Source organism: Notolabrus celidotus, chromosome 14 (assembly GCF_009762535.1).
Source record: "Notolabrus celidotus isolate fNotCel1 chromosome 14, fNotCel1.pri, whole genome shotgun sequence".
NCBI classification, from domain to species: domain Eukaryota; kingdom Metazoa; phylum Chordata; class Actinopteri; order Labriformes; family Labridae; genus Notolabrus; species Notolabrus celidotus.
This window is the reverse complement of record NC_048285.1, coordinates 12,254,668-12,268,953: the sequence shown is the minus strand read 5'-3', so window position 1 is coordinate 12,268,953 and position 14,286 is coordinate 12,254,668. Positions and strand designations below refer to the sequence as shown.

Here is a 14,286-nt window from a genome sequence, read left to right as displayed (position 1 = left end):
CCAATACATAATTTAAATCTCTTCTTAAGACCCATTTTAACAGACTTGCTTTTATGTGACGTCATCCTTTTAACTGCTTTTATTATTATTTATTATAATTAAAAGTTTGTATCTAACTAATAATTGTGCTTCTAATTGTATTCAATTATTTTATTTGATTATTTATTATTTGATTATTTATTTTTTCATTTATTATTTTAATGTTCCTTATTTATCCTTTTCCATTTCCTCTGATGTGATGTCGTCCTCTTATTCTGAAAACCTCTTTATGGTCCTTTCATGCTTTTATTTACTTATCCATTTTTATTTATTGTTATTTATTTATTTATTTTGAAAAAGCTCTAACAATGATTTATTGGTCTATCGTCACACCAATTTATTCTGTTTCATTTACGTTTATTCTTTTGAATCTTTTCCGTTGTATTTTGTTTTGCATTGTTAAATTTCCTACCCTCCTCTCTGTCTGTCAAAAGGTTTACTTTGTTATTGAAACATACTCGGCTTGTCAAAGCACTTTGTAAACATTTGTTTTTAAAGGTACTATATAAATAAAGTTATTATTATTATTATTATTATTATTATTATTATTATTATTATTATTATTATTATTATTATTAAAACAAGAAGAAAAAAGGGGATTTCATCTGATTAATGAAAATCTTACAGAACAGAAATCACTCTTTAAATAGTTTCATAATGTTCATGGGGGGATCTTGTTTTAATGTAAGTGGGGTTGTATGAAGTACTTGTCAATAGTACATGTATTACCCACAGGAGATCCCAGCTTGGCCCCTGTATTGAGAAAAGGGCCACCGAACCAGCATAGAATCTAGGCTATAAACTGTCGCAAAGTGGTCAAGTTCACCACTCAATTTAGCCGATTTCAAGAAAGTCTGACCCAAACACCAATGTTAGTGTAAGTGTGCTATTTTTAGATGGGACTGAACAAATTGAGAAATTTTAAAAGCAACTGTAGGAGCGATTTGTAACTTTTTGTATTTAATCATTTATTTCGTTTACAAATAATAAGTAGAATTAGTTGTTTGATTTATTTAAACTTTTCTTTTTCTAGTTAATTTAAGTTAGATTTGGGGATATATTTTTCTCTTGTATAGTATGTTTAGATTTTTTGTATAATATTTATTTTGTTTGTTGTGTTTGTTTGGTGATTAGGTAGTACTCTGGGCACCTGAGGTTATTTAGGTAGGCAGGTGGCAGAAGGCCAGCATGCACCTGGGTGGGCCTATGGTTTTTTACCAGCGCAAGAGACGCAGCAGGAGCTGTGATTTTTCTTTGTTCATTGTTTGCTTGCTTGCCGTCAAAAATAAAGAGATGCTGAACCTTTGCATGGACATTGGACTCATTTGCCTGTATACATCACCATGGTGTATTAGTGACCCTTTGATTATGTTTGGTTAAAGTTTGAGTTTTTTTTATGACAAATGGTCACTACAGCAATGATAACATACTGTTTACTGTGGATACAAGAGGATACTATCAAGAACCCATGGGAAAAAACAAAACGTCATAAACATAACATAACATAACATAACATAACATAACATAACATAACATAACATAAACAAAGAAATTTTTCTTCGTACTTGCACTTACACAATTTTTGCCCTCTCCACCGATATGTAACTGGCTGGTTTCTTCAAAAAGTCATCAGCCAGTCACATAAAAGGAACAGAAAAATCTGAGTGTCTTATCAAGAACTGTAGTAGAGAATCAAATAGTGGAGAAAGGGATCAGATGAATGAAAAAGAAAGTATTTTGCAATGAATCGTCCATGCTTTTCCACTTTTGACACACACTTTTGATCCCTGCTTTACTATCTAAAATGTACAAAGAAGCCAGGATTTATACATATAACATTTTCTTCTGCACTTCCATAACCTGAATCTAATTGAAGGAGTTGAAATGACCATCTATCCTGCAGAAAAAGAAATTACTTGATATAATCCACATTGGGATTCATTTGAAAAGTGTATTCTGACTTGACTGAGCCCAGTGTGAGTGTGTTAGCTGTCAGTTGGTTCTATTTCTGTGCCAGGGCAAAGGCTAGATTTACCACCACTACGACAAGGACGGAAACATGACATGAACGATGTTTCTAACCCTGCCATCTGCCTTTGGCTGAAGATCTTTGGTGCCGTTCAACCAAGTCATAACTGTCTATGCTATAAATAAAATGATATCTTTTATTTTCCTGTGTTTTTTATCCACCTCTTTGATGTGTCACAGCAGTTTACAAGTACTGATTGTATGGTAGCCTACGTTTTGCACCATTCTTACACAGACTCTTTTGCTTATATTGATGCTTTGGTCATTTTCAAACCATATCTCATTTGCTTTGCTCTCAGAATAAGCACAAATGCCTCCACAAACAGGAACTTCAAATATGACATGTTGTGTTCAGCTACAAGCGGAACCTTTTTCAGGTTCTACAGGAACAAATATATCCATGCCTATCAGAGACTGGTCTATTTATAGTGAATCAAAGATTGCATATCTCTTCTCATCAGAGGCCATTAATTGCCTAAAATTTTAACTCAATTGCGCTATTTTTATTGTTGCAGTTAAAGCCGGACTCACACTTTCAAACCACCACCATACATACACACACTGATCACTCTGGACTGATCAATCTCCTCTCTGTCAGGTCTGTTTAGCATCAGGGTGTTCTGTGCTGACACTGACAGCCTGCGGATACCATCCAATCAATAAAGAACTGGATATAGCATACAACTCAGATTGATTGATCTTTTTTGGCAAATTGGAACTAATTCAAACCTCAAACCCCCCATGCAGCAGCATCACAGGCTTAGGGTTGTGCAGAGACATAAGCCATATCTCAGGGAGTTGTTATTTGAAAAATAACAACCCGCCTCTATAAAACTCTAGCTGGATTTCATTTTACAAAGCTGTAACTGTTGCTGCAGTGATCTTCTATATTATGTGGTGTTAAGGAGAATATGAGAAACACTGTCATCTGTTATGTATTGTAGCCTTACCTTTTCCTTGGTACCCGTCTGTGTAGTATCAGGCCTGGTCCGGATGGTAAATGGGGATGCAAGCCTCAGTAGGATGCCCTGGAACGATGGCTCCATCTTGGGTGAGACAATCTCAAAACAGTCCCTGAACGCGAAGCTGCGGTGAGGCTCAATGCGAGTCTGTCTCCTCAGTCCTTCTCCCAGCTGAAGTAGCTCCATGCGAGGCCCAAGGACCAGGTGAAACGGAAAGGCACGGCAAAACGTGGCCAGGCCAATGCGCAGATCACTGGGATTAGTGGAGAGGGAAAGCGGGGGCCGTTTGTTGCACACGGGACCAGCGTTTGCATTTGGGAAAGAAGAAAGGGAAGGAGGACACATCTCTGTGATTTGGAAGGACAGGCAAACTGTGGGTACAGAGGTTTGGAAAGGAGACGGAGGGGAGGGGGATGACGAGGGTGAGCCAGTGGGGGATGCAGTCGGTGTGGGGGTTGTGGAGTCACCATCTGCATGTTCTGTATCTTCATTCGGTAATAAGGGAGTAAGAGGTGGCACTTCTTCTACCTCAACTTCTGAATGAAAAATCCGCCTGGCAACAGCCCTGATCAGCCCAGGCATTACCAACCCAACAACTGGGGCCGGGTTGAAACAATGAAGAAGCAACACCTTCCCTCTTGTGTCTCCTCGCTCTCCGACCTTGTCCAATTTTCTTCTCCCTGTCTCCTCCTCTTGGGGATCCTTGCACTGGAAAGAGGGGCTCTCAGATGAGGCACGCCGCCCCGTGGAGGTGCGAATGTGTTCCAAAATGGCGTCAAAGCCATTAAAGAAGTCCTGGAGGTTGCCTCCAACAGCTCGAAGAACTCGTTCATTTTCTTCAAAGCAAAGGCCAAAGAACTCCTCTCCAAAGTGCTCTCTCAGCTCACAGAATGGTACTCCTGAGAGAAGGAAAGAGCAAAATATCTGTGTGAGTAATGCAGAACTGAACTCTTCTGAGGATCAAAACAAGTTATGATCCAAACAACAATGATAATACACCTCAACTGCACATATATGGTCACACAAACAAAATCTGCAATGCCAAAATCAATCATAATACATTATATGATTAAAAAGACGTTATTAAGTATGCTGCAGACTTGTACATTAGTTCTTAATGCAGAAATCTGAACTTAACCACTTAGCCATCTGGGTGTGCATAACAGCGTCCTGTTTTAACCGCCTTTTGCATGAATCCGTGTGTTAGATTTGCGCCAAGACATGTTTTAGCAAATATTAAAATTAACCAAAACTTATTTCAAACATTTAAACATAAAAAAATTGGTCTTCATACCATCAAAACATCAAGACCTAATCTGAGGCTTACAAACAGATATTGAAATAAAAAAAACATCATGTGCCTGCTGTCTGAAAAACAACTGAGAAAAAATAGGATTAAAGGATTATAGCAATTTTGAAATTGACATTTCAAAAAATACCTGAATAACATAAATAGACAGATTATCTTGCAGTGTCACTACAGGTGTCCAAACAAAGCGACCTCAGTGACTAAGAGCATAAAGCTCAATTCGCAAGGTCAGAGACATATGTTGTGCAATGCGCCTTTAAAAATCAGAACTCATAAACTCAGATCAGTTAACCATGACGCACAGCACTCAGAGAAAGACACACACAGTTGAAAAGGGCCAGATGAGAGAGTGATAGACAGCAAGATTGCTTTGGCGTCAGCAGTGAGGTGAGCAATACACCTATTATTATTGTTAAAGTGAAGAGGGGGAAAATCCTTTGGACGAAGCTTTCAATTCATCAGTTTATATGTGTTCTGTTGTCTTACTGAAGTGACTGAAAGAATGCAAACACAAGTGGCCAAAAGGGATTTACTTTGCAGGGATTGTCGGGCTAAACCTTAGAGACAAATGGATATCACGAAGGAGCCCAGGGCCCAAATACTGCAGTAACTGAAGTTGATGGAGATGGAGCACAGATGCCTTCATTGGCAGTAGCATTCTGGATGCCTCCCTGTGGATACATTTCAGACACATCCAATGGAGAGAAGATCCCCGGGCAGATCAAGACCATGCTGCTGGGATTTCATATCCCGTCTGGCCAGGGAAACCTTGGGATCCCCAAGCAAGTATGGACACTAGGGGTGGGAATTGAAAACCGGATACGACTTAGAACCGGTTCTAATTGATCAATTCCATCAGAATTGTACACCTCAAATGTTATCGATTCTTCTTAACGATTCATTTCCCAGCACAACGTCAGGTCACATCGCGGCACGTTGCATTACGTCACATACTCTGCGCCGTAGAACTCCTTCAACCACGAGGAAACATGGAGAGGAAAAGTGTTTTTCCTCCAGGCTAAAGGTCCACGTCCACGTCTGGACTCACGCGGCCGAAAGTTTGGAACCGAGAGTGTGTAAAATACCTCCGTGATGACCCCCAGAGGAAAAGCGTTTTTCCTCTCCAAATTCAAAGTCTTTTCATCCAGGCTCGAGGGGCCACGTCCAGACTCACACGGCCGAGAATGAGGTCAACATATTGTTCAGTATGTTCAAGTTGAATATGTTCATGTTCAGTGTTGTGCAGACATAATTTTGGAAAAAATAAAATGGTTCCTTTTGGTGTGGAAGACTGTTTAGAACTACTTTCTTTCCCCTCAAAAAATACTCAGGAATCGTTAGGAGAATTGAAAAGGAATTGGATTGATAAGCAGAATCGACAATGGCATTGACATTGAAAAAATCTTATCAATTCCCACCCCTAATGGACCCTTCAACCAAGATGGGGAGAAAGATACGTATGCTACCTGCTCAGCTTGCTACTATCATTATATATGTGTACATTCTACCTGAGGAAGTTAGATGGAGAGTGAAGGAGAGGTTGGTAAGCAAGGGCAAAAGAAGGAAAAGAGAGAGTATTGAAAGCTGAGACAAAAAGGGCAGAAGCATGGTTTCAAACAGGAATGAAGGACAGAGTAGTTAATTAAAATAAAGTAAAAGTGAAGAGTTCGACAGGGAGAGAGACAGGACAGAAAAAAGGAGGACTAGAGGATGGTTAAGGACTGTAGAAAGAGGCAGGAGGAGATCTTAGATGGAACAGAGGGAGGACAAAGCTGTACAGCGTGACTCACCAGGACAGTGTGTGTGTTTGTGTGTGTGTGACTGTGTGTGACTGTGTGTTTTTTCATGATAGGCCTGGGAGACTTTGTAAGCCTCAAGAGTGAGTCATACACTGTTTGTGTGTGTTTAAGCATTTGTAAATAGCTGTATATTTCTGTCTGAGTTTATGCAAACCACCTAGGCCATGATACTGTATTTCCCTTTTTTTATTAAAAGTGTCTACAATTTGTTTAAGAGGTCTGGGCTCTGGAGAATAAATTGTGCAATTCTGTAAGTGTTCACACACACAAATACACTTAAACAAACAACACTGAAGGAGAGCCATGGGGAGGAAATGAGAGAATCAGTGTGTGTCTCACAATAAAAATAACATGGTACAGTAAAATCGGTCTGAAGCTCTGACAGGAAAAAAGAGCCAGAAACACAGGGGTGAGAATTATTTTTACATCCCTTTCTCACCACACACACATACACACACAGTACTGCTCTCCCCACACTTACCTAGAATGGTGGCCATATATTGTAGGATTTGTAAGACATCTTCTTCAGAGCCGGAGTTTTCCAGGAACGGACACTTCTCTTCTCTTCTCTCTTTTCTTCTCTCCTCGCTGGCTACCTCCTGACACCTGTCAAGACACAAAGAAAACAATCATTTAAAGGAATTATCATGAAGAAGGTAGGCATATTTGGTGCTGAGGGTTGTCATGCTTCCTTAGTATTTAGAAAGAAACACAGCTCAGGACACAAAGTGTATGATTTGGTTTGAAGGTTCATATTTGTTTGTTACTGAGCCACTGCAGCAGCTGGATAGAACAACAGAAACATGAGCTCAAGGCCACCTTAGCCATAGATGCACAGGCTCATCTAGTCTGGGAAGTAGACCAGAAATTCTCTGGCCACAGGCGTCATTGTACCGGTGAACAAAAGGAATATCATGTGTCCTCAGGTTTATTTGCTTTTTTGGATTAATTTAGTCCAAAGTCACTTAATCACATTCCCAATGAGACATGCAGAAACCATTTCTGTGGGCCCCAGCAGAGATGATTATGTTAGGTATGATTGCTAAATGTAAACCAGGTGATGGTGTAGAAGGTGTGATGGAGAAGAAATGAAAATGGTCAAAGAAGAAGAAGAAGAAACCACAGAGGTCCAAATCCAGCAGAGACAGTTAGAGAGACACAACTAGAAGTAACATGTCCATATTGTAAAAGTGTGTGTCTGTATGTGTGCATGCTGTGTCTGGGTGACCAAAAACAACAGGAAGCAGGAAGAGAATGTAAGAGAGAATAAGGGGTAGCATGGACAGTGAGAGGCTGAGAGAGTCTGAGCTGGTGTGTGTGTGTGTGTGTGTGTGTGTGTGTGTGTGTGTGTGTGTGTGTGTGTGTGTGTGTGTGTGTGTGTGTGTGTGTGTGTGTGTGTGTGTGTGTGTGTGTGTGTCTGCGTGTATATAAGAGGGACAAGACAGAGAAGTGAGAAAAATAAAGGCAAAGGGGTTCAAAACGAGTGCTGGGGCTGCTATGAGAAGACAGGGGGTTGACAGCAAGCGAGTGTGGAGATTGATATAAGAGCACCAGGGTCAGAAAAAGAAGCAGCAAGTGAGAAAGTCTGTTGTACCTGATCTCTTGTTGTCTGTAGTACTGGAGAGTTCTTTGTAGAGCCTCCTGAACAGTCTGTGTCTGTGAGGAGAAAAAGGGAATATATTAGACAAGCACCCATGTAATGGTATGTGTGATCTTTCTTCTGGCATTAGTGAGAGCCTTGGTTTGGGACTGGATTAAATACTACAGTATTTCACATTTTCACTGAACACCTGGACTATCTCTGCATACTAAAAACCTTGCCAAAGCATGACCTGAGTTGACACTGCAGCAAAGACACTGTTACGTAAGGCCATTTACACAGAAAATTGACATATATTTCCAACCAGATGTTTGTCGTACTTTGTTTTAAATGTTTTCTTTCGTCAAAGGTCTGCAATGTTTGAAAAAGGCCAACATAACCTCTGCCTTTACACTTCCGAATTGTCCGTGTTTGTGGATGCAAAGCCGGCATATTTTGTGTTTCTGACAGCCTAAGCTTTAGAGGGCGGACCCGAGGTGATTATCTGTGATGCAGCTTGAATGCAACGCTGTAGTGACAATGCTAGAACACAGTGTGCCAGCTGGAGAGGTCAATCTGAGGCTGCCGCCCACTCCGGACAAATACGGGAATGATTTTGTGTGCTTGTGTGTGTGTGTGTGTGTGTGTGTGTGTGTGTGTGTGTGTGTGTGTGTGTGTGTGTGTGTGTGTGTGTGTGTGTGTGTGTGTGTGTGTGTGTGTGTGTGAGTGTTTGTGTGTGGGCAAAAAGACACAGAGGGAAGAGAGGGAGATAGAGGCTATTGAGTTGAGGAGTTGTAGAGCAAAAAGGTTAGACAGCGAGACACGAGAGATGTGTGTGTGTATTAAGAAAATATCTGAATGAATGTCAGTTGCTAGGGATTCGAACTTAAGAGGCTTACAGAGTGTGTGTGTGTGCGTGTGTGTTCGTGTGTGTGTGTATGTGTGTGTGTGTGTGTGTGTGTGTGTCTCTTTATTTTTATGTATAATAATCAGTTATGAAGTCTCAGTTCAGTACATTTTTTAAACAGTAGGGGAAACAAATGCAACAGAATATACTAAATCTATTCCATGTTTTTGGTGCAGCTGCAGCTTCTGTCTCGTGCTGCTCAGCTGTCTGCATGTTGGAGCTTCATAAAGTCAGGCTAACACACACAAACATATGAACACAAATGCACACAAAGGAACGACATGCACCACTATTTACTTCACTGGAAGTCAGCTACCTTGCTGAAACCGGGTTTTCAGGATCAAGACTTCATGACAAGGCTGCTAACTAGCGGCCTATTTCAGTTTTGTTTTCTAAGGCCCCACAAGAGGCTTGACATGTATTTTTATCCCGAGAGACTCTATGAGTACACTCTCCAATCCGTTCTGCTTCTTCCGCTACTCACTGACACACACATCGATGATCACAGGTAAACACTGTTTGAGTTCAAGGCACAAGACTGACTACAAATATAAGTAAAAAAATCAGTGTTTTGAGGTGACATCTTGAGAAAGCCTTTTACTGAAACCATAAATTGTGTTCACATTCACAAAGCCTAAATGATGAGCTACACCAGTGTTCTGTATGTGGACTAGTTCCCAGTCGATGTGTGGACCTTGGATTTGATTTGCCTTTAGTTTTGCGCTGAACCATTTTGGTATGCATCTGCAAAGAAACAGAAGTGCTGCACCCGAATGGTTCAGTATGAATGAATGTGTGTATTCATATGTTCTCGAGCCTTAGCAACAACAGGAAACTTAAAATTAGCTGTGGAGACATGGCTTCATGCTAGTGTATTTGTCAAGAACAAAAATTGTGTTTTCTCAGAGCCCTTTCTCACTGTGTCCTTGATTCAGCTACTCATTTACCATGAAGGAAAATGCACATTACAGCATACACACTAAATGACTAAGCAAATATAGGCACTAGCTGTTATCAGCAATTGCCTATATGTGTTTAGTCATTTAGTTATTGCATGTTTACTGTATACACAAGTTGATATCCTATCACACATCAATCTCCATGTTAACACAGAGAGAATTTAATCATATTCCCTGGTCATTATCCATGATCCCGGGTCATTATCTATGATTCACACCCACAAACTGACTGTAAACTTCTCATATTTGAATTGTTCTATTTGTGCTTTTCATACTGTGCATGCTCATAAAAACCTGGTGCAATTTTATCCGTGCAATAACACACCTTACTATTGAGTCATGAGATAGAAGTATAGAAGCGTATATAATGCATCTGTTATATTTACTATACTTTATTTTATTTCATTTTATATTCACCTTGTCATTATTACTATTATTTTTATTTTATTTAAAAAAAAATATATATATATATATCTATATATGTCTGTCTGTCTGTCTGTCTGTCTGTCTGTCTCTCTCTCTCTCTCTCTCTCTCTCTCTCTCTCTCTCTCTCTCTCTCTCTCTCTCTCTCTCTCTCTCTCTCTATCTATCTATCTATCTATCTATCTATCTATACAGTATGTCCACCAAAAATGCAGCTTGAGAGTTTCAGACGCACTCTTCCCTTCCCTTCAATCTCATCCCTCTCCTTCTCTTTTTTCTTGTCGTTCTTTATTCAAACTGCTCCATCTCTCTTGTTTGCTCTATTTCTTTACCTTGGGAGGGGAGCAGAATCTCACCAATACTCACTCCATTCCTCTTGCTCTGTTGCTCTGCATTGCTTTTTTTTCTCGCTGTGAAGTTCAGGCATACTTCTCTCTGCTGTATGTGAACCTGCCCTCACTGTGTAGCTCTGATTCCCTCCAACACAAACAAGCGTACAACAGACCAGCTCCCTCTTGCCTCCTCTAAATGCATCTTCCACCTACAAATTAACATCCACATGAACTGGTGAAGTGTATGGTCACAGAGCAGCGGGTACTGGTGCTTCAGCACAGTCGGAGAGCTGCCACCACTACTTAGGAAAATAGAAACCCGCACAACAGATGAGACCCGGCAGATAGAACCAGCATGAGGCACATCAGGCCTCGCTGTCAGGGGGAAGGCAAGTAATAAAGCACATATACAAAGATAACAGTTCTGTTGCAATCTGCCTGTGCAGAATAGTGTTGTGGTGTGGTTTGAGCGGTTTACTATAGTGTCAGGGTTAGGGATGTGTTTTAAGTTTAAAGCTTCGATGTGAATCAGCTGACTAAAGGTGTTGCGGACAGCTGGCATTGTTTTTGACATGGAAAACATCTACTTTTTCTTTTTAATGATTAATCGATAATTGATTGTTAACATTTCCAAAGATCGATCATGGAAAATACTCGCATCCCTAGTCAGGGTCCAATATCATCTCCTGACCAAAACACTTCAGTGTAAATTTGCCACAAACAGTTTTAGTATAATGAAAATGTGCTCTAAATAGGAGTCCCTTTGGAGATAGTACTTAAATTAACCAATCAAGTTACACATTTAACAGGTTAGGTCTGGGCTACTTTGGGACATGGCTATAATTTAAACCTACTTAACTGTAACATATACTATTTAATACTGCATGGAGACTTTTCGTGCATTTCTAAAAGGCCTGCAAAATTTAAGAAATATCTGTGATGTGCATAATATTGTTCAACGTTATAAAAGAAATGTATGTTAAAGAACCTGTCTTTGCAGGATAGCTACAACATCACGGTTTGTAAATCCTTCATGTTCTACTTAGTAGAGTATGCTTCCTATATCCAAAATATATCCAAAAAGACAGAGTTCTGTGTCCTCATCCACATTTTTCTTGCTCCTTTCTCCTTTTACAACCACATGCTAGCTAACCTCGCTGTCGCCACCAATTTGACACCAATTAATCTATGGGTAGCTGACGGCTAGCTGACAACAAGTAAAAAGTTAACATTTTCTAAGTATTCATTAGCTTAAAACTTCAATTAGAAACCAAGGCTTTTATGTGTTTCAATCTATAGAGTCATCCTGCTTTTATTTGGGACAGGCATTAATAGTCTAGAACAAAACTTTTGCTTTAGCCCTCAGTCACTTACTGGGACATACATTTCTTTTGCCTTCTTCTTGATCAGCTTGTGGGAGACAGTAATGCCGATTGATGACATAATTACGCTTTGTGGATTTACTCACACATATCATTAAGCCTCTTCCTTCCATCACCCTGCGATTGCATTTCTTACTGTCTTTCTTGAACAGGAGTTGAAGTTCAGCTTTATGTTTCCTCTCAATCTCTTAAAAATCAATGAAGAAGTGCTTTCCTGCTGCTTTTGTTAAGCAAACTTGACAGGCTGACAGAATTCAGGTCCCCCTGTTTCCTCCATGCTGCTATGGCAATCAGTAAATATGGCGTGTTGTGTTTCAGTGAAGGTAAAATGATCCGGTGCTTCATATTTGTCAAAACATGGAGTCACATCCTGAACTAGAAGGGATCCTGCCTCTGATTTAGATAGGCCTTTATTGGAAGTTTCATGGTTTGCTGTATGTTTGTTCACATCCTAATGACAATGACATTGTGAGTCATTGTGCATCTCAGCGGAGAGACAAATCTGGCTTCCCTTATTGCCTTCCTCAGTGTCAATAACAAGGGTCTACTAAAGATGACAAACGCTCCAATCAATCTTAAAGGTGTGGCGGTTTCATTACATCAGTCTAATTTGTAAGCAAGTAGAGTTGTTCCAGACCTCATAATTCATTGCGAGTTTTTCCTTTTTTTTGGCATAGACAGTATAATTGAGTTATAGAGGGGAGATATTTATATATCATCACTACCTTGTGCAATTAGTGCCAAACAAAATGTCTCACATTCAGTTACCTTAGTATTTTGAGTTAAAAGGGCTTCTTTTTTTATAAGAGACAATTGATGAGCTTCCAAAACTACAGTGGAATTTTTCATTGACTTTTTTGGGGGAAACACAAAAGGACAAGGTACGATGCAATACGATGCGATACAATATGATATGATACGATGCAATAGAATATGATGCGATACGATGAAATATGATCCGATACGATGCAATACGATACAATATAATATGATACGATGCTATAAGATGCTATAAGATGCGATATGATGCGATACGATACAATACGATACGACAGAATACGATAAGATGCGATAGAATACGATAAGATACGATATAATACGATACGATGAAATATGATCCGATACGATACGATACGATACAATATAATATGATACGATGCTATAAGATGCTATAAGATGCGATATGATACGATAGAATACGGTACGATAGAATACGGTACGATAGGGATACAATACGATGCGATAGAATACGATACGATACGATATAATACGATACAATGTGATATGATTTGATACGATGCGATACGATACGATAGAATACGATACGATGCGATAGAATACGATACGATACGATATAATACGATACAATGTGATATGATTTGATACGATGCGATACGATATGTTAGAATACCATACGATGCGATAGAATATGATACGATGTGATAGAATACGATACGATATGATACGATGTGATAGGATACGATATGATGCGATGCGATACGATAGAATACGATAGAATACGATACGATATGATAGAACACGATATGATAGAATACGATACGATGCGATAGAATACGATACGATACAATGCGATACAATAGAATACGATGCGATACAATAGAATACAATGCGATACAATAGAATACGATACGATGCGATACGATATGATGTGATATGATTTGATACGATGCGATACGATACGATAGAATACGATAGAATACGATGCGATGCGATAGAATACGATACGATGCGATAGAATATGATACGATGTGATATGATTCGATACGATGCGATAGAATACGATACGATGTGATATGATTCGATACGATACGATGCGATATAATAAGATGCGATAGAATATGATGCGATAGAATACGATACAATGTGATACGATATGATAGAATACAATACGATACGATATGATAGAATACGATACAATGCCATGCGATAGAATACGATAGAATACGATACGATATGATAGAACACGATATGATGGAATACGATATGATAGAATACGATACGATGCGATAGAATACGATACGATACAATGCGATACAATAGAATACGATACAATGCGATACGATACAATACGATACGATGCGATACGATACGATGCGATACGATACGATAGAATACGATACGATGCGATACGATACGATACGATAGAATACGATACGATGTGATATGATTCGATACGATGCGATACGATACAATACGCTAGAATACAATACGATAGAATACAATACGATAGAATACAATACGATGCGATACGATACAATACGATACAATACGATACGATACGCTAGAATACGATACGATGCGATAGAATACGATATGATGTGATTTGATACGATGCGATACGATACGATAGAATACGATAGAATACGATGCGATACAATAGAATACGATACGATGCGATAGAATACGATACGATGTGATATGATTCGATACGATACGATGCGATATAATAAGATGCGATAGAATATGATGCGATAGAATACGATACAATACGATATGATAGAATACGATACGATACGATATGATAGAATACGATACAATGCCATGCG

At 39.4% G+C, this 14,286-nt stretch overlaps 1 protein-coding gene across 1 annotated transcript in view; it reads right to left on the bottom strand.

Moving 5' to 3' along the window:
- Nucleotides 1-14,286, bottom strand: part of gucy1a2 (guanylate cyclase 1, soluble, alpha 2) — a 50,541-nt gene that overhangs the window by 26,423 nt on the left and 9,832 nt on the right. Inside the window, exons 2-4 of the mRNA XM_034701882.1 lie at nucleotides 7,732-7,793; nucleotides 6,619-6,743; nucleotides 3,018-3,928 (exon numbers count right to left, since the gene is read on the bottom strand). Of these exons, the coding sequence (XP_034557773.1) occupies nucleotides 3,018-3,928; nucleotides 6,619-6,743; nucleotides 7,732-7,793 (1,098 nt within the window). The remainder of the gene's footprint in view (nucleotides 1-3,017; nucleotides 3,929-6,618; nucleotides 6,744-7,731; nucleotides 7,794-14,286) is intronic.